At 37.3% G+C, this 18,475-nt stretch overlaps 1 protein-coding gene across 8 annotated transcripts in view; it reads left to right on the top strand.

Annotated features, from left to right (window-relative positions):
* Positions 1–18,475, top strand: part of ADGRB3 (adhesion G protein-coupled receptor B3) — a 471,033-nt gene that overhangs the window by 202,832 nt on the left and 249,726 nt on the right. For all 8 annotated transcript variants that reach the window (XM_080388812.1, XM_080388813.1, XM_080388817.1 and 5 more), the window contains 4 exons: positions 543–707; positions 1,597–1,761; positions 8,183–8,284; positions 8,822–8,928. In XM_080388812.1, coding sequence (XP_080244938.1) covers positions 543–707; positions 1,597–1,761; positions 8,183–8,284; positions 8,822–8,928 — 539 coding nt within the window. The remainder of the gene's footprint in view (positions 1–542; positions 708–1,596; positions 1,762–8,182; positions 8,285–8,821; positions 8,929–18,475) is intronic.

The raw sequence follows: 18,475 nt of genomic DNA, 5'->3' as shown, positions 1-18,475 counted from the left end.
GAGAACAGACACTGTATGTGAGGCAAAGTGGTAACTCCTGTTTTCCTTTTCCTATTCAACTAAAGAGACCTGATTTCACAGTCAGGACCCAATAATCTTGTAAACTGGCCCATCTGAGTGCTGCAGCTGTAATAAAACCCTTTTGAAGGGCTCAGGGTTTACATCATGCAAGATTGGCCCACATTTTTGCCTAAAAAGGCAAGACCAGCCTTTTTAATAAGGCCTTGTATTTAATAAGGCCTCTCAAACTGTACATGAGCAAAATCAAAATTTAGCCTTTGCTGTGTCAGCATACAGTTAGAAGAGATGAAATGTTCTTTACTTCAACAAAAAGGAAAACCATTTTAAATTTAATTAGCACATAATGGCGGTTTCTGTATTTGATTGCTGTAAGAAATCAACTGTCTTTAGGCCAGGCCCAGTCCGAGGGGCTGCGTTCAAGTCCGCGCTGAAGCCCCTTAGCTTAGGGTGCAGCTGCGAGGCCCTGCCTCTCTCAGGTGGTAACTCTACTGTGTCCATCTCTTATGTGCCTGCCGCGGCAGTGGACGGACAGTGGCAGGAGTGGAGCTCGTGGAGCCAGTGCTCGGTGACCTGCTCCAATGGCACCCAGCAGCGGAGCCGGCAGTGCACAGCAGCGGCCCACGGCGGCTCCGAGTGCCGAGGGCCCTGGGCTGAGAGCCGGGAGTGCTACAACCCCGAGTGCACGGGTGAGTACCGAGGGCGGGGGGAGCAGCCGTGCTGCCCCTCCTGCCGAGGGCCGGGCCGGGCAGCCTGGCTCCGGGCCGGGAGCCCCAGGGCGGGAGCCGGGGGCACAGCGGCCGGCGTGGGGGCTGCCGCAGGCCTCAGCGTGCTGCGGAGGGGCGCAGCAGCCATCTCCAGAGGGAGGCCTGGGGCCTGGCTTTCCTGTGTTTGGTAAGATACAAAGCTGAAGAATATGTTCGGAAAGACGGTGTGTGGTGGGCTGCATATCAGCTTTCCAGTTTTATCACTGTCTAAAGGACATTCACCAGCTTTAGAAAGATATGTTTGAGGCCTAAAGAACTGGATAAAGTGTTTCATGAACCTAGAAAGTGAATGTGTATGACCTGATTCCCTTACACGCTGATCCTCTGGCACTACAAAAGCAGCCTTCCAGGGTGGGTAAACTACATTTATTCTAAGCCTCATTTGTGCTTTCAAAGCATATAAAATCCAAGCTCCTAAAATATAGGCAAAAATGTTTTTATTTAGTTTTTAAAGGGTTCTTAAGCATGTTGTAATGTATATTGTTACCATACAACAGCACTATGTAAGTATGTAAGAAAACAAACAAACAAAAGGGACAACATCGGTTTTGCACTCTTGTGTGAATGTTTATGTGCAGCAATTTTTTTTATTTTATCTTAAGATGCAAGTCATTTAGACAACAATCCCAATCCCTTATTTAGGAGCCAAGTAGAGACTTCCCCATCTTCCATGTGCCTAGATCTACTACTTCTGTCACCGTTAGTCATATTAGAGAGGCTTTCTTCTCTTATGCAGGTGAAGAATAACCTATATATATCCTCCTTTATGACTGTCATTGTGTCACCACCCTAACGCTATTTTTCCAAACAGCAAACGGCCAGTGGAACCAGTGGGGCCACTGGAGTGGCTGTTCCAAATCCTGCGACGGTGGCTGGGAGAGGCGGATAAGGATCTGTCAGGGTGCTGCCGTGACTGGGCAACAATGTGAAGGAACTGGAGAGGAAGTTAGACGGTGCAGTGAACAGAGGTGTCCTGGTGAGCCAAAAACATAATCACTATTATTATCTACACAACAGTATGGCTTACTTTAATGACTAACTTTAGGAAAGACAAGATCAACATCCACAGAGCAATAGCCATAAAATGCCGCATCTGGCCTAGCTTCAGACTAGGCTGTTTTTCTCAGTATACTAAGTTGTGTTTAGGTACCTGGGTGTAAACTAGACCTATTGGATATATGAGCATACATATATGCTTAATATATATCAAATATATATTAATATATATATTTAATAAATTAAAATACCATAGTAAAGAAAGTTACCAGATAATTATATCATTGTCTAGGCATGTCTGTATTTGAAGTGGCAATGACTTGCTACAGAAATTCTCTTTGAAGGCACTGTTTCTCAGAATATCAGGGCTGGTTTTGTAAATTGTGGAATTCCTTCTATAAAGTGTATAAGAGACCTCTGTAATACATTTGGGGTAAATTCTGGTGCAGTGAAGATGAGGGAAAAAGTGAGCCATACTGTACTGTATAGAATGAATGAATACCTGAGCAAAATTTCATAAAAAGGAAAGCAATTTGAAATGAAAAAGGAATGTCTGTTTTGTTTTAGTATGATGCTTAAATACATTTCTGTGCAGCAATTTTTACTTTGCCCTCCCAACAAATTTGTCTTTCCCTTTGACAGCTAATAAAAATGTACTTTTGAGCTTCTTCAAAAGTGATTAATAAAGAACAGCTGGTGAATCTGATGATCTTTATCTGTAAAGACACATTGTCCTAACGTAAAAGAATGCATTGTTGGATAGGCGTAAGATACAAGGTGTAAGTAGTGTAGGATGTCTTAGCCAGTCACTTGGGAAATTATGCATTCTGAACTGCAAACCAGGAAGCAGCAAAAATCAATCTAGCAATCTCTGACTTCTGGATATTTCGATGGCTATTTTCTCTGATAGTCAGAGAAAGGACTTAAATGGCAGGGATGCTGTGGGTCAGGAACTGGGGAATACATCAGATGTGAATTTTATCAAGCCCACATTTTCATAGGCAGCATACTTACCTCTTGACAGCCACCAAAGAACAGTTTTCAAGGTATTTGCAGTACAGTGGAACAATGAATCTCATTGCATTTGGAGAACAGCAAATGGACTATTTGCAGTTATAAAGTTAGAATGCTATACTGGAGAAGTTAACCAAATTTAATTTGCTTCTCAAATGATCTCTTTAATATTAATCAAACATTCATTATTTGAAAAGCACCACAAAACAGTATTTGTTAGACTCTTAAACAAATTATGATTTCCATAGTTAATGCAGACTTTCCCTATAAAAGCACAGCATTTAGAGAAGGTTTTTGTAAATCTTCGCAATAAGCAGATACTCAGATCAACCACCTTCTGCTTATAAAATCGTTCTTGAAATAATTTGCATTTGTATATTTAAAAGTAAAACCATGCAGTCCAATTTTCAAAGGTTGCCACCTACTGTTAATAAAATATTTTACAGATGTATTTACAAGTTAAATGCACACAGAGCATTATTTGCCATTTGGTAAATTTATTTATTTACTTGATTAATTCCAGATTAGAATCAGTACGCTTATAAAAACTGTAACCTAAGGCAGCTTTTAACAAGCTATACTTATGCAGAAGATTATACATGAATAACAGATTTAATTTATCTGTTTCTAGACTGACATTTACTAAAGCATCTCAGATTTAAATGTATACAGTGGATAATTTACCAGAATTTCATAAAATGGTATACAGATTTACATTTTATAAACACCAAGCAAAATTGAAAAGTACTGTAGAGATGGTCATTCAAAGTATAAGCAAATTTTATCATTTGTATGCTTTTATTTCATAGTTATAAAACAGTTCAGAGAAGCTATTTTGTCTCAGTGTTTTCTTTTTCTCTGTAAGTCATTTAGAAACAGGAGAGACTAAAATGTTAATTTTTTCTTAGTTTAACATTAATTTTCCATTAGCATAAGACCAGTTCCTCATCTCTGTAGACCTGGATAACGTATTTGTAAAGTGAATGAAACTGCACCTGTCTGTATCACCCAGAGGTCTATAGACGTATAGAAAGTTAAATTATAGCTGACTCTAAACCGTGGAAGCAAAAAAAAAAAAAAAGAATAAAACCTTTTTCTATTATGCTGGCTGCTGTTAATAAGATACTTTGCAAACAGAGCTGTTTACTTGATTGACTGAAAATCTTGACTGGATTTCTTGTAGTTGGAGTTCTGCATTATCTGATTATACAAGATTTTCTTCATAGTCAATCAGTGGTTCTCTTCAAATGGTTCAGGCAGGGAGTGAATTACACCAGACACTCCTAGAAGCTGAATATAACCAGCACTAAGAAAGGCAGGCTGAGAAATATTATCTGAATAGCTGGTTTCTCAAACAACTTGGTTTCTGGACAAGTGTTGAATATCTTTCTTCGTAATTTATTTGTATTCCAAATTTTAAAAAAACAAAAACAAAACCACAAACAACTGTAGTTGTTTCCTTCCATTGTGTAATAATCTGAGAATGAAAAACAAATATCTGAAGGTATTTTGGCTTCAGTCATTGCTCCTTTGTTGTATCCCAAATGTCTAAAGTCAGATTTCACTTCAGTAGATCAGCAGTGTTAAGGATTTAGTACTCTGCACTCAAAGTATTCTTTTGTGAAGAATAAATTAATAAAATTTGAAACAAATCATAGAAAGGAAAAAACCTTCTAGATTTTCTAAGCAGCTAGTCGTGCAAGAATTACTGTGCAAAACTTAGGATGAACGAACAATTGGACTGTCCCATAGGAATAAAGGAGAGAGCTAGGTAATAAAAGAAATTGCAGCCCATGACTGGTAAGGTCTAATGGCAAGCTGATGAGAAACTTCCAGATAAATGTGTAAGAGGCATAAGGTAAGTCTCATTGAATGTGTCGGTAAAAACTAAGAGATGTGAGAACTGAGAGCAAAATACAATATTATTCAGGAGAGAAGACTTTGGTAAATTTATATTTAAAAAAATAGCACCATTTTCTTAGGACAGTTTTAAGTATATATTAGGTTTCAGTAATGTAGCATTGGTTTCTAGAAATAATTCCATTATTGTTAATTCTATATGGGTTTCAATATTTATGCTTTACTCAGATTTTACTCAAAACAGACCCTCAATATTGTTCTTGTAAGTCTGTTGTCAGTGGTAGAAAACATTGGAAATGTTTTGACCAAAATATTGCTTAAAACAACGATAACAATGATTGTTTGTTAACAAAAAGGTAACAGTGCATAACTGCTGCCAAAGACTGGCTAATGATTTCCTACTGAAGGTAAAAGGTTTCTTCAGAGGCAATACTAGCTAAGTGTATTATATATAAGATAGAATATGAGAAGGGTGAAGATTCAAATAACTGTCAACAACTAAATAATAAAATTGAACCTTTGGGTCTTGTTTTGTCTCTGTTTGCAACACAGACAATTGTTTTTTCTGTTGCCTTTGTTTAAGATAATTTTGCCTGTGGCATTGAATTAGGATTCAAGAGAGGAACTGTAGTTCTAGCTTCATTTGTGAGCTACTGTGTGCTGTTGGCTAATTTGCTTCACCCTTTCATTATCCTTTCCCATATTTGTTAGTTGCCTAGGTAGATTGTAAATTCTGCAGGATTGTACATTTCTCTTGCTTTGTTTGTGTGTTGTACAGAGCTTCCTCAGATCCTAGGTGGGTTGATTGCCTCTTGGAGACACATGTCTTCTCACCGATAATGTCAGAGGAAGACTGTGCTTCTAGACCACTGTCTTAGTTGAGTGTTTGTGCTTAGGTGGGATGAATTCAGGCCTATCAATTCAGGAGTATAATGTGGTGAATGTTCTGTGTGGGAAGATATTGCTGAATCATATCATCAGTGAAAGAGAGAGCTGCTTTTTATTTGCCAATTTTAGCAAATTTACCTCAGTATTTGCTGTTTCCTTCTAAATTTTAGCAATTCTCCATGATTTTGTACAGCTAACTTACATTTATCTGTAGGTGAATTATGAATTAATTGTGCCATAGTTACAGAAATATTTGAAGTGGCCCTGAGCAGAGCCAGCAGGGCCAGCAAAGCTTTTTAACTCAGATATAATACCACTCCAGCATGACTGTAATGTCTCCATGGGCAATATGGGATGGAGCCTCACAGATGCTTTAATGTGGGTGGATGCCTGATTAGTAAGCTCTGCCAGATATACTTCAGCTTTGAGGAGAACTGGTTTGCTTTTTATGCACAGCATTCCTTGATCAAAGGTATTTGTACAATGCATCGAGAGGTACAGAGTCAGCCAGGGACCAAGAAAACTTCTTTACCCGAGCAAGTGTTACTTTTCCAAGCTCTGACTTGCTGCTGCACCTCTTTCTTGATAACCCTAGGTCTTGAGAATGCCTTTTACTTTGAACATAACATACAGGTGCACAGATTATCTTTGGTACTAGGCTTAAGTTAAAATGTAATCTTGAGTTGTGAAAAATGTGATGCAAAGCATACAAGTATTACCCTTCCAAATAGATAGGAAATCTCTGATATTGCCTGTGACTTGCTAAAGTAAAAGAGAAAATATGATGTATATATAGTACGCATATATGTGCATGTATATATTTCTTTTAGAAAAAACTCACATTAACATTCCATATTTGGAGGGAAGTAAGAGTTTTAGTTCTGAGAAACAACACCTAAAGTGTTGATTAGTGAACATAACACATTTGAAATGGCCACAGCTGCATGAAAAATATACTTCCTAAAGAGCTCTAAGCTTTAGCCAGTTTATGTAATTTATAATATTACCTCCATATTATGTTAATTTACACTCCCCAAATCAGAACATTTCTTTTGTTTATAAGGTCATAATAGAATGGTAATTGCATTTCCTTATGTCACCAGATGGCTTGGGTTTATCAAAATCTGGCTTTCCCCACAGTAACACTGGCCTGGTGCATTCACTTCTCGTGCATGTCTGAAGCAGTGTTAGTATTCTAGTTTATGAGTATAACCAGCTCTCTTTGGGTTTTGCCATTAATGGATCTCTTGCTTTTACAGCAGCACCAACTGTCTTGATTTACGATTCAGAAACGCTGATGGTGAGGCAAATTTAGCAAGCAATTTTTCTGCCCAACTGTGAATCATATTAGTATTACTGAACCATCTGCTAGGTATTCTTTGTCCTCCACAAAAAGAGGGTACAGTTTTCTGCAAAAGTCTGCTCAGTTCCCTTACTTACCTCACTTTCCCATCAGCAGAAGTGCAAAACAGGGAAGATGGACAGTTTTATGGGTTAGGTAATGGGATGGGCAGAATCTGTCATCTGTTCCTTCCTGCTAGAGATTTCCCATGCAACTATGGGTGAATCATTGAATTACTTTCTGCCTTATCACCCCATCTGCTATAGTGACAGAATTTTCTTTCTCTTTTCCTTTTTCTTCTTTTGTAACCACTTTGCTGTAATACAGTGAGGTTACAATTTTCCTGAAAAAAAAAAAAAAAAAATATATATATATTCATAAAATAATACTTTTAAGCAACTCATGGCTTTACTCTGCTAAACCTGGAATTAATTAGATTTCAGTAACTAGCATTTGCCAGTGCTTTTCGTTGTGAGATGACTTCAGCCAGATGTTTGCTGTGTTAATCTAATTTACTCAGAAATTGTAAACTGGGAATCTACAGTAAAAGTACAAAGAGAGAAAACATCTGTAAGTCATGACCATGAGAAAAAAAAAAAACCACAATGCATTTGCAGAACCTTTTTTTTCCCCCGTGTGCTACTGTTACCATGAATTTGTGAAAATATTTTTTTCTCTTTAAATGGTATTGCAATAACCAGTAAAAGGCAGTTTCATTTTATAGCCACTCAGTCCCACATTATTGACTATACTTGCTTAATTACTAACTTGTACTGAAACACATTTCAAAGAAATGACCTGCTTTTTGGTCTTCAGAATGTACAGCTCTCATTTGATACATTTAGCACATTCACTTTTTCAACAGTGGTTTCAGAACTGATTCTTTCACATGCAGTTTAGGTTTCAGAAAAATCTTTTAAAATTTTAGTGTAAGATAAGCAACACAGATTGTAGCATTTTAATTATCATCATGTTCTGATAGATGCTTAATGTTATTGATCAAAATAGAGCAGCAAGAAAAGATTCAAAGCTATCAATATTGCATCTACAACCTAAAGAGTGTTTGTTTGCTGAAGAGTAAAGACATGGGTTATATGAAATAAATACCACCACAAAGACAAAAATTACAGGGTTTGTGGTTTTTTTATTTTTGTACTTAATTCTTTAAATCAAACCAAATGATGTTAACATATACATTTCAGGAAGAGTTACGACAAGACTGAAGAGCTACTTTTCTGACAGAAAATATTGTGTTTATATTAATGTTTCTACTTAAATTCTCATTTCTAATTGGCAGCACCTTATGAAATATGTCCTGAAGACTATTTGATGTCAATGGTGTGGAAAAGGACCCCAGCTGGGGACATGGCATTCAATCGATGTCCTCTCAATGCCACAGGTACAGTACTGCTTTGAAATTATATGATAATAAAAATGGGGAGAAATCTTTTGCACTATGTTTTAGACATAATTACTAGACTCATATATATATGTATATATGCATATATGTGAATGTATTTATATAAACCCCACATCTTTACATATGCATATATGTACATATACTGTCTCTTATGGCTTACATATATGCATGGGTCTGTGGTGTATATATATGTATATAAATACATATATATGCTTTATAGCCAGAGAGAAAAAGCTGAGAAGAAAACAACTTGACAGGACCTATCAGGCAAAGCGATGAAAATGAAGCAAAACATAATTATTTTTTTTTTAATTACAAAAACACTGCTAAAAACCCACTAGGTGAACATTAAAGTATCTTTCAGAATCTTATACTACTGTCGTTATGCGGATGATCATTGCATGAAATTGTTTCTGTGTGTGCTTTTAAAATAACATGGAATGTAGTTTAAATAAGGTTCATTCTTTCCAGTTGCTCTCACTTAACACAAATATTTTCTGTCTTTGTGACTTGCAGGCACCACTAGCAGACGCTGCTCTCTCAGTGTTCATGGAGTGGCCTTCTGGGAACATCCAAGCTTTGCTAGATGCATATCAAATGAGTACAGACACTTGCAGCATTCAGTAGGTGCAAAGCCAGCTTTAGTACTTGCTCTGTTTATTCATTACTAATAATTGGTGTGAAAAAAAACTTACTTATTTACTCTCAAGTCAGATTTCTGATAAGAAATGCCAGGGGGGAAATAGATCTAAGAAAGAATAATTTATATTAAACTATATTATTTTGATCTTGTATATTGCTGGTGTTTGAGTGAAAGAACCTTTGTCTTACTGTAGAAATAGAACAATGAATCAGATTCCCTTCTTTCATGTCCACTGTGTGCAATCTTTATAGGTGTCAGAGGTAAGATGTATTTTGGTTTATTAGAAAATGAGGTGTGAATAAATGAGATCTACTGGAAGAGTGACCTGCTGAGTAATTTTATAATACTATGAATTCTTTAATTGCACACTAGGAAGTCAGAAATTGTATTTCTTTTTGCTGTCAAATTTAGAACTTCACCTTCAAATGTAACAATAGGAAATTATTATAAGGTAAAGCTACTGCAGTGTCTTGGACAAAGTAAAGTAACTCTAGATGAAGAAATATTATCGGATTTTTTTCAGTATGCTTAACAAAAAGTTTCTTTGCAAAGTATATACATTATACATTTATCTACTGCCTAAATACATTTATATGCATAGATGCAATACTTTGTATATATTTTGCATTATAAATGTGCTAACATGGTATATGCTAGGTATATTGATTACATTCTATTTCCATAGTCGGAGCATTCAGCCAGGTTAATACTATTGTGGGAAGAGCTCCTTTGATGATTCTCATGGGCAATGGTTTTTGCCTGCATGATAAATTTTACTGACACTCTTATTACTCTCACTCCTTTTCCAAAGGCCACTGACCCATTAATCATTTGGCAGAAGAGCACTAATACAGCCATGTGCTTCATAACTTCCCAAACTCTCAACCAGTGCAACACTTTTGTAGAATGTTTAAAAATCTTTGGTGGCTTGAAAAGTAGTTGTCTGGCTGTCATTACTCAGATCTGGCTTGCCAGTTATAGGAGATTTTGATTAATTCCTTTGAGCTGCATTTCTGTTTCATTAGATTCCAGCTTAACTGAGGTCTGGGATTCAGTTTCAGGGTAAGCCAAAGCAAGCATTGTTTTTAAAATAACAGAAGAAAGTGTCAAAGCAATTTTCCCCAGTACAGAGAAACTTTCCTATTTTATATAGCTGTTTGCATGCTGCTCTATCCCTTTAGTGTTCACAATTGAAAAAACAACATTGTTGGCTTTAACTGTTTTGCATTTTATATTTTTTGATATTTTATTCTTTTGCAACAGCTGCATATAGTATGTCTAAATGTACTTTATGGGCATGGACAGGAATAAATTTGTATTTCATTTACTTAGAATCTGGATTTTTGTAAATAGCACAATGACTGTGGGTAATATATATACAGGTTTGAATACTAATAGTGTCATATTGCAGAACAAAAACATTACATTTTGTGATTGAAAACATTAAGATATTTCAAAGTAAAATTATTCTTTTACTTGGTATTTTTGCATTTAAATATTACAATCTTCAGAAATTTTTAAAGGATTTTGAAATATTTTAAAGGATTTATTAATCTTGACCTGCCTGACCAGAAGACCATCTCTTTAGAGTTTTGTTCCTCTGCCCTTACATTTCCACATTTCATATCAACATTCATAGCCTTGATCCTCATGCCACTGATTCTGTAGTGATATTCAGTCTCTTCTTTTTATGTTATTGCTAGAAGTTGTTCATAAGCAACTCAAACAGTGGGAATTGCTTTTTCATGTTGTTCAGTGGTTTGACTCACCTGGTTAACTTTTGGTGTGGCACTGATATTTTGCAAAGAGCTACTGTCTGCCTGGCAGGAAAGGGTCATTGTTGGACAAAAGGAGGAATTTCTAACCCAGATCAGATTTATCTATTTTTCTATATTTCCTTTTTAAAAATATTAAGTATGATTAGAGCACACTGTGAAATAATCTTTTGCCAAAAAACATTTTAAAATAGTTAAATCTTCTTTAAAATTACACGATCATCTAAACATAGTCTTATTGCTGCACAAAAATTCAGTGTAGTTTAATACAAATTAAAGGAGAAAAGTGGATTTCTTTTACTCTTGGGAGCTGTTCACAAGGAAAATCTTCTTCTCTTACATCTTTCTGCTTCTCAAAGTGAACAACAGCGTATTTAAAGAATGGTAGAAAATAGAGGTGAAGACCTATAAGGTCATCGCCTTGCAAATGTAGGCTTGTCCCCCCACGATACATATGTCAGCTCTATAAATCCCTGAAAACAGGGCTTTATAAGGAAGCTGCTGACAGACGGTGTTGCTATAATAAATATGTGTGCTTATGAAAGCATTTATGAGGTGCCTCAGTGCACTTAACTTACCCATAATGTTATTTTATGAACTCAGACCAGGAGTAGTGTGGGGTGTCACTCAGTTCTGTGAATGTTCCGGAAAATCTGAGTCTGAGCTGAATTCCTGTCATGTCTTACCTGAAATACATAAAACAAAAGTGGGTGTACAGTCTTCAGAACTGATATTTCTGAAGTTGATTTAAAGCTGTTGATATACATAATATACATACAGTAATTAATACATTAAGGCTGCACGCCTGGAGGAATACAGACAGGTTCCTGTCTCTCTGCCCCCCAAACAAGCCACATACGATCCAGAACCACCCCAGAAGTCATGTTGTGGAATTCACATGGTGCTGTGCCAAAGCAAATACTCTCTAAAGAAATTTCAGTTGCTTTATGCCAGGAGACAGAGAATACTGCCTTGACTACAAATCCTGCTAGCATGGCTACACGTGTTCTGGACTGGAAGCTTACTGTTATACTAGTACATAAATTAAACAGCGTGACTGCCCAGGCTTAGGCAATGTCCTTGCAGTCATCCACACTATGTAACTGTTTTATCTATCAGCATACTCACTGACATGATTTAAGACCATACTGGAGAGTGCTCTCCCAAACAATGCCTAGCATCCTTTAGAGGATAGCATGGCAGAGAGACCATTCCCGGCAGTCAATAAAACCATTGTTTTCTGGAACAGAGGAGAGGAAGAGAGTTTAGCTTGAAGCATACAAGCTGTCTGTGCTCATTGGCCTCAGGGCTAGACAATATTCCCATGGCTATTTTATTTGTCTGTATTTACTATTTATATAGTAAAAACAACTTACCTTTTGGCAGCTTGGACTGTCAGTACAGAATTTCAAAGCTGCATGTGTCCCTCAGTGAGGCCACACCTAGACTACTGTGTCCAATTCTGGACTCTCCAGTACAAGAGGGGTATGGTGTTACTGGAGCAAGTCCAGCAAAGGGCCACTAAGATGACTAAGGGACTGGATCCATCTCCTATGAGTAAGGGCTGAGAGAGCTGAAGCTGTTGAGAAGAGAAGCCTAAGGAGGGATCCTATTAATATATATAAGTACTAGAAGGGAGGGTACAAGGAAGCTGCAGCCAGCCTCTTTTCAGTGGTGGCCAGTGACAGAACAAGAGGCAATGGGCACAAACCAAAACACAGGAGGTTGTCTGAACATCAGAAAACACTTTTTCACTGGGAGGGTGACTGAACACTGGCACAGGCTGCCCAGGAGGTTGTGGAGTCTCGATCCGTGGAGACATTCAAAAGCCACCGGGACATGGTCCAGGGCAACTGGGTCTAGGTGACCCTGTTTGAGCTGGGGGGTTGGACCAGATGACCTCCAAAGGGCCCTCCCAACTTCACCCTTTCTATGATTCTGTGTTTTTGTGCCTCCTATAACTCCAGAAATTGGAAATTCACACAAGGCAGAAATCCTGAAAAGTTAATTAATAGACTTCCACTCTAGTATCTGTATGATTTTTGCTTTCTTCCTAAAGGTAACCTATTCCTACAAATGCTAACACAGGTTTTCAGCAGATGTCCACATTAAGCCAGAATTCTATGCTATATATAGTGCAGAATTTTATCACATAACCACAGGTGACTGATCTCTGATGACTGCTTCTTTACTATACGTAGCTACAGCAGGTTTACTGCCTCATGCAGAAAGCCTCTTGTATTTTTACAGTTTCTCTATTACTCACCTGGAGGAGACGGGACAAATTTCAACGCTTATATAAGCAGTATTAAAGTAGCAGAAACCCAGCTACTGCTGTGTGTTTTTCAGCTTTACTCAAGACCTGTATGGAGACCAATATGATAGCTATGTAAATCATCCTAAAATGACACTATCTTTTAATCTCAAAATCCATTTGGAAGTCTATTTGCAAAGATGAAGAGTCAGTAAAGCCAAAAATACACTCACAATGATAAAGATAATATAGTTTGCTCGTAACCCCCAGCACCATGAATAATTTAGCTCTTTTTCCATCCACTTACAGAATGTGCCAGGCAGAATTACTGTGTGTGCTTAGGATAGGCATGTACTGGCACTTCAGATGCAGAAGAAAGCAGGGTTTTCCACTAATTAAATGGAATTGTCTAGATATGTGGACCACTTTTTGATAACATACATGAATATTGTACTTAATGTTCTATAGCAACAATTTCAGAGTAACTCACAATCTTTCATTAACATATCTCAACATATGCTTGAGATCAGACTCTACTACATCTCCATTTTTTGTGGATGGGGAACTGAGTGAGACCAATTAAGAAGGAAATTTGTCTCTGCTCTTCTGAATTAGTGCCTAGCCACTGTTACTTCTTAATGTTCATACTTCTCCACGTGACAGCATAGAAAATCCCTGGCATGGTAAAAATATAACTACAGGGCCTCTGAAGAGACTCTACACTGGAACATGATGAGACAGTGAAGGGGAATGCTTTGGCTTGTGGAGTGGAGGTTGGCAGTCAGCTTACATCTTTCAAGGGCACAGTGCCCTACATGATATATGTAGGAGGTTGAGTAAAAGTGGTTAAGAGGATGATGCTCTTCAGCTATGCCACAAATGTACAGCCTGTACTTTTGTGAGTTTATTTTACCTTGTGCACTGTGGAATACAGGTCCCTTTTAAAACTAGGGATGATAATTAGATCTCTTTGAATAATGGAACCAATTAGTCATGAATAATTTATCCAGCATCTGGTACAAATCAGTCATCAAATGAATTCAACAAAAACTGTTTGACCAGTTTATACAACTGGTTGACTAACACAAAAAATTATTCACTGAACAAATTAAGGGACAAAAATGCCAAAATCCATGAAATATACCCTTGGAAAATTATTTGGTTAGCTTTAATAATAATACTTAAAGAACTTAATTACGATCATTCTTACCAAAGCATTATGATTTGAAAATGCAAAGCGATAAATAGTTATGCTTTGCGTTCTGGAATCATGACCTAGATGATCAAATAATAACTTGATGAACAGAAAAAGAAACATCATAGATTATGTATCAGTTCTGTTGCCCTAGTGTGTTTGCAGTACCTGCAGCTTTGCATTACAAAAATGCTCTTAGTCAATCATTGTGTTTCAGGACTGTTGCCAGTCATCTTTGCAGTTAAGAAGGAATATTTTGCCCAGCGATGCACAATTTGTTAAATGTGTTCTAGAGAAAGAAATTACAGCAAAGAAAATCTTCCAAGTGTCCATTTTATTGTGGATGGAAATGAAGTCATAAGACTGAATAAGACCTAGTGGCAGAGGGTATCCTTTCTTCAGTTCCTGTTGGATAGTTCTTGGTCACATACTTATTACATATGCATCACCAGATTTTATTAATACGGAGGAATTTCACTGCTTTCTCTAATTCCAGATTATATTATCAGGAATTGAAGTTTTTTTCTCCTTTGTGGGTTAGACATGTTTTGGGTTTTTGGAAATTTTACCAAATCAATTACTGCTGTAGCAGAAGTTATGGACCTTGTTAAAGCCTATTCTCTCTTTTTACCTTTGGCAAATAGTTTCATTTTCTGAAAACTGAACTCCTTTGGTCTAACTAGCATATTTTATTTTTTTTAAAGAGTATCTGTTGTTAGTTTAATGGACTGTTATATATAGAAGCCAGATTAGGTGATGGTCTAATGACCCAAACTTAAACTGTATAATATTATGAAGTATTTTCCTCATTGCCTATTATATTCTTTTGATCTGGAAGCAGAAAATGGTCTGCCTAATAATTTTTCCTAAAATTGGTTACTTGAGCTAGTCTTTGGTTAATTCGGACTAGTATTTTCCAATACATGTTTTCATAAAAGAAAGATATCTCCAAAATATCCTGAAGTATTATTCTGCATATCTGAAATTTTATAAGTAGATCAAACATTACACAGCTCCACTGACTGAATACACTGTGAAGTTAGGTTTAGCACCACCATGAGAGATTGCAAACTGAATCTTGTGGCACAAATAAATTAAAGCAAAAGATGTACAGCATGAATTTTGGCTGCCACAGTCTAGCCAACTGGGCTGTATAATTGATACTTTGAGACAGACCAAACTTCAAATTTAGTCTTTTGTGTTTATTTCATTTCTAGGACTTCAAGTGTGTGTTAGTACTTGTTCTTGCTGTAACAATTGTTTAGTATATAGAGCAATATCTGATTTCTGCTTTGGTCTTTATTGCTTTCTTTTTTGGTAAGCCTAGAAGGGGACCATCATGATTAATTAGCATGACTTCCTGCATGACTTCTTGAACCAGCATAGGAAGACATCTAGTCTTTACTGTGAAAAGTAAATGCGGTGGAGAATGCATTCTTCAAGATTTCTTTTTTCCGATTTTCAGTTCTCATGTTCTTGCAGGATTCAACCAGCATACCTCAAGTGCATTGGATCTGCTGAGAAATTTCATGCTCTACTGTGATGCTTTGATTTTTTTCTCTCCCCCCCCCCCCCCCCCCCTTCCCCCGCCCTAAATTCATTCATTTGGATAAACAGGGTAAAATCTTTCCTGAGAATAAGAAATTTTTACTATGATTGGATGTGAGTGACTACAGGACCAAGAACAGAATCAGTAACTAGGAGCCCACAGGCCTACCTTAGGTGGTATCTGAGAAAAAAAGTGTCACTAAAATGTCTCAAGTAAGAGTTAATTTCATTTTCATACTCTCTTGAAGCCTATCAAATTTGGTACACTACAAGCAAGAAAACTAAGAAGCAAGACCCCAGCATTAGGAATATCCTACATCATGCTTTGTATGAACTGCTTCTGAGAGGCATAGCTAAAGACTTCATATATTCTTAAGCCATTCTATGGATGATAGCCAGCTAAATTAGGAAAACCCCCCAACAAACAAACCAAACCAAAGAAGCCATTCAGCCCCTTCCCTAACCCCCCAAAACCCAGACCCCAAGATATAAAAGACTTGAATTGGAGCTAATGTAGAAAATGAAAGTGAGATTAAAATAGTTTGGTATGGAAGAGCAAGGAGTTTTCATAGCTTATGAGGTCTTTATGAAATTAATATCTGAAGCCTGTATGACCCCTTTTAATGAAAACCATTAAAGAATCATATCTTACCATGGAGTACTAAAAACTAATTTTGTGTAAATGGAGAAAATACTTGAATATATAGGGCTGTTTCTATTTTCTACTCTGTTATGCATGTATTCTGATTGCTAGGATTTATTGAATCAGAAAAAAAGATAATTTTGTGAGGGATCTGCTTAAAAAAATATTGGCAATGTATCATTGACTCACCACACACTGGAATAGCCCTTTTGCCTAATATGAGACCTCCTCTAAATGGCTTTTGTACACTCTAGTTTAGAAGAGGTTTGTACTACACTCATAAGTAATGAGGAAGACTAAAGCCTGTCATCAAGACTCTTTGTTTCTGAAGGTCATCTCTGATGGTATCAGAAAACCTGTACTAACACAGCCCATTCTCTAAACCTGTGTAGCACAGTTTTCAAACCTGGATGATGAAATTCTACATTTAGTTGCTCGATAAAAGTAAGGTACTAATTAGTGCCAATTTTGCTGATATAACACCTAAATCAAACACGCATTCGTGCAAACTGGGCTGCTTTTCTATCACAAAGAGGAAGTTGGAAAACTGAAAAACCTCTTAACTCTTGAGAGTTAGGAAAAAAAAAATCTGCATATGAAATACCACACCGGTGTCAAGTTATTAGCACTTATGGAGGAGTATGGGAACTTATGCAGGTGAATCTTTGCATATCAAACTGATAATATAGCCAAAAAATGCATTTCTGCTGCTTCTAGTTCATACTATAATTTTGTTTCCCCTTCTCCACAGCAGCGTTATTCATAGTTTTGCAAGTGCTTGGCTAAAATATAATTTGATAAAAAGAACTCTGAGGTGAATAATGATTTGCTCAGCTGCAGCTCATTAGAGATGATTTTGTTTTTCCAAATTATATTACAAGGGCAGCGTATCAGCCTGTCCATGTACTCCTCACTGAAATGACTGCTTGCTGTACTCTGGGGAATGAAAGGCTTTCTCCTAAAAAATTTACTGCTTCTTTTTTGCTAGTTTAGCGCTTAATTTCTTTTTATATAATTGCAGAGCAAAGCAGCCAGGCTTAGTTTTGTAGATATGAATGTATAGGCCTCAATAACAACATTTTTGTTCTGCCTCAGCCTATCCTTACACTGGCATATGCCACTCTTCATCTCCACCCTCACAGCCTTTGATAGGCAGGGGAGTTACATCAGTAAATGATCTGCTTGTCTTGCCTTGCCTCCCTTGTAAACCCAGAGTCTGCAAGAGTCAGCTATGTTTTGTCACCTCCATACCTTGAAAGGAGGATGGCAAACTGTTTTCTCTCATCAGAAGGCAACTGATCAAGAGGCTGTGGCAGGCAACAGTTTTCCTCTGCCTCACTAACATTTTCTCATTCTGCATGGAGGAAGATTAAAACTGCAGCAAAAATCTAATGACCAGTGAGTGTTGCTGTTTGCTTGATGGTGAGGGCATTCCTTTGGAAGTGAGAAAGCTCTGCCTGCTCTGCCCTGCCAATCTAATCACATGGACTGAAATGTTGGGGTTTTGAGAGCTTTTAACACCATGTTATAAATTTAATACAGCTTTCTCTGTCTCCTAAGACATCTGCTTAACTCTGTAAATAAATCTGAATTTTGCCAAAGAGAGGAAATAACTCAATACCTCAGCCGCTCATATGAAATATGTAATCTGAAAACCAACTGCTCCATCCCACCTCAATGGCTGTTTTTTTCCCATGACTGCCTGTATTATGATAGGCACCAGAAATGAGCAGCCCAGGATCAGGAGAGTGAAATTTGTTTAAAGCTGCTGTGGTACCTTCCTCATTCATGAAATTGTATCGCTTGACCACGCTAACTTACACAGGCACCTCAGACCAGCCTGGCTGAACAGAGAGCTTTGGCTGCAGTTCAGGAAAAAAAAGGAGAGTTTATGACCTTTGGAAGAAGGGGCAGGCCACTCAGGAGGACTTACAAGGATGTTGTGAGGTTATGCAGGGACAAAAACTAGAACAGCCAAAGCCCAACTAGAACTTGACCTAGCTACTGCCATAGAGGACAATAAAAAATATTTCTATAAATACATTAACTACAAAAGGAGGGCTAAGGAGAATCTTCATCCCTTACTGGATTAAGGGGGAAGCATAGTGACAA

Source organism: Falco punctatus (assembly GCF_963210335.1).
Source record: "Falco punctatus genome assembly, chromosome: 5".
NCBI lineage: Eukaryota > Metazoa > Chordata > Aves > Falconiformes > Falconidae > Falco > Falco punctatus.
The sequence above is the reverse complement of the archived record's forward strand: the minus strand, read 5'-3'. Positions and strand labels throughout refer to the sequence as shown.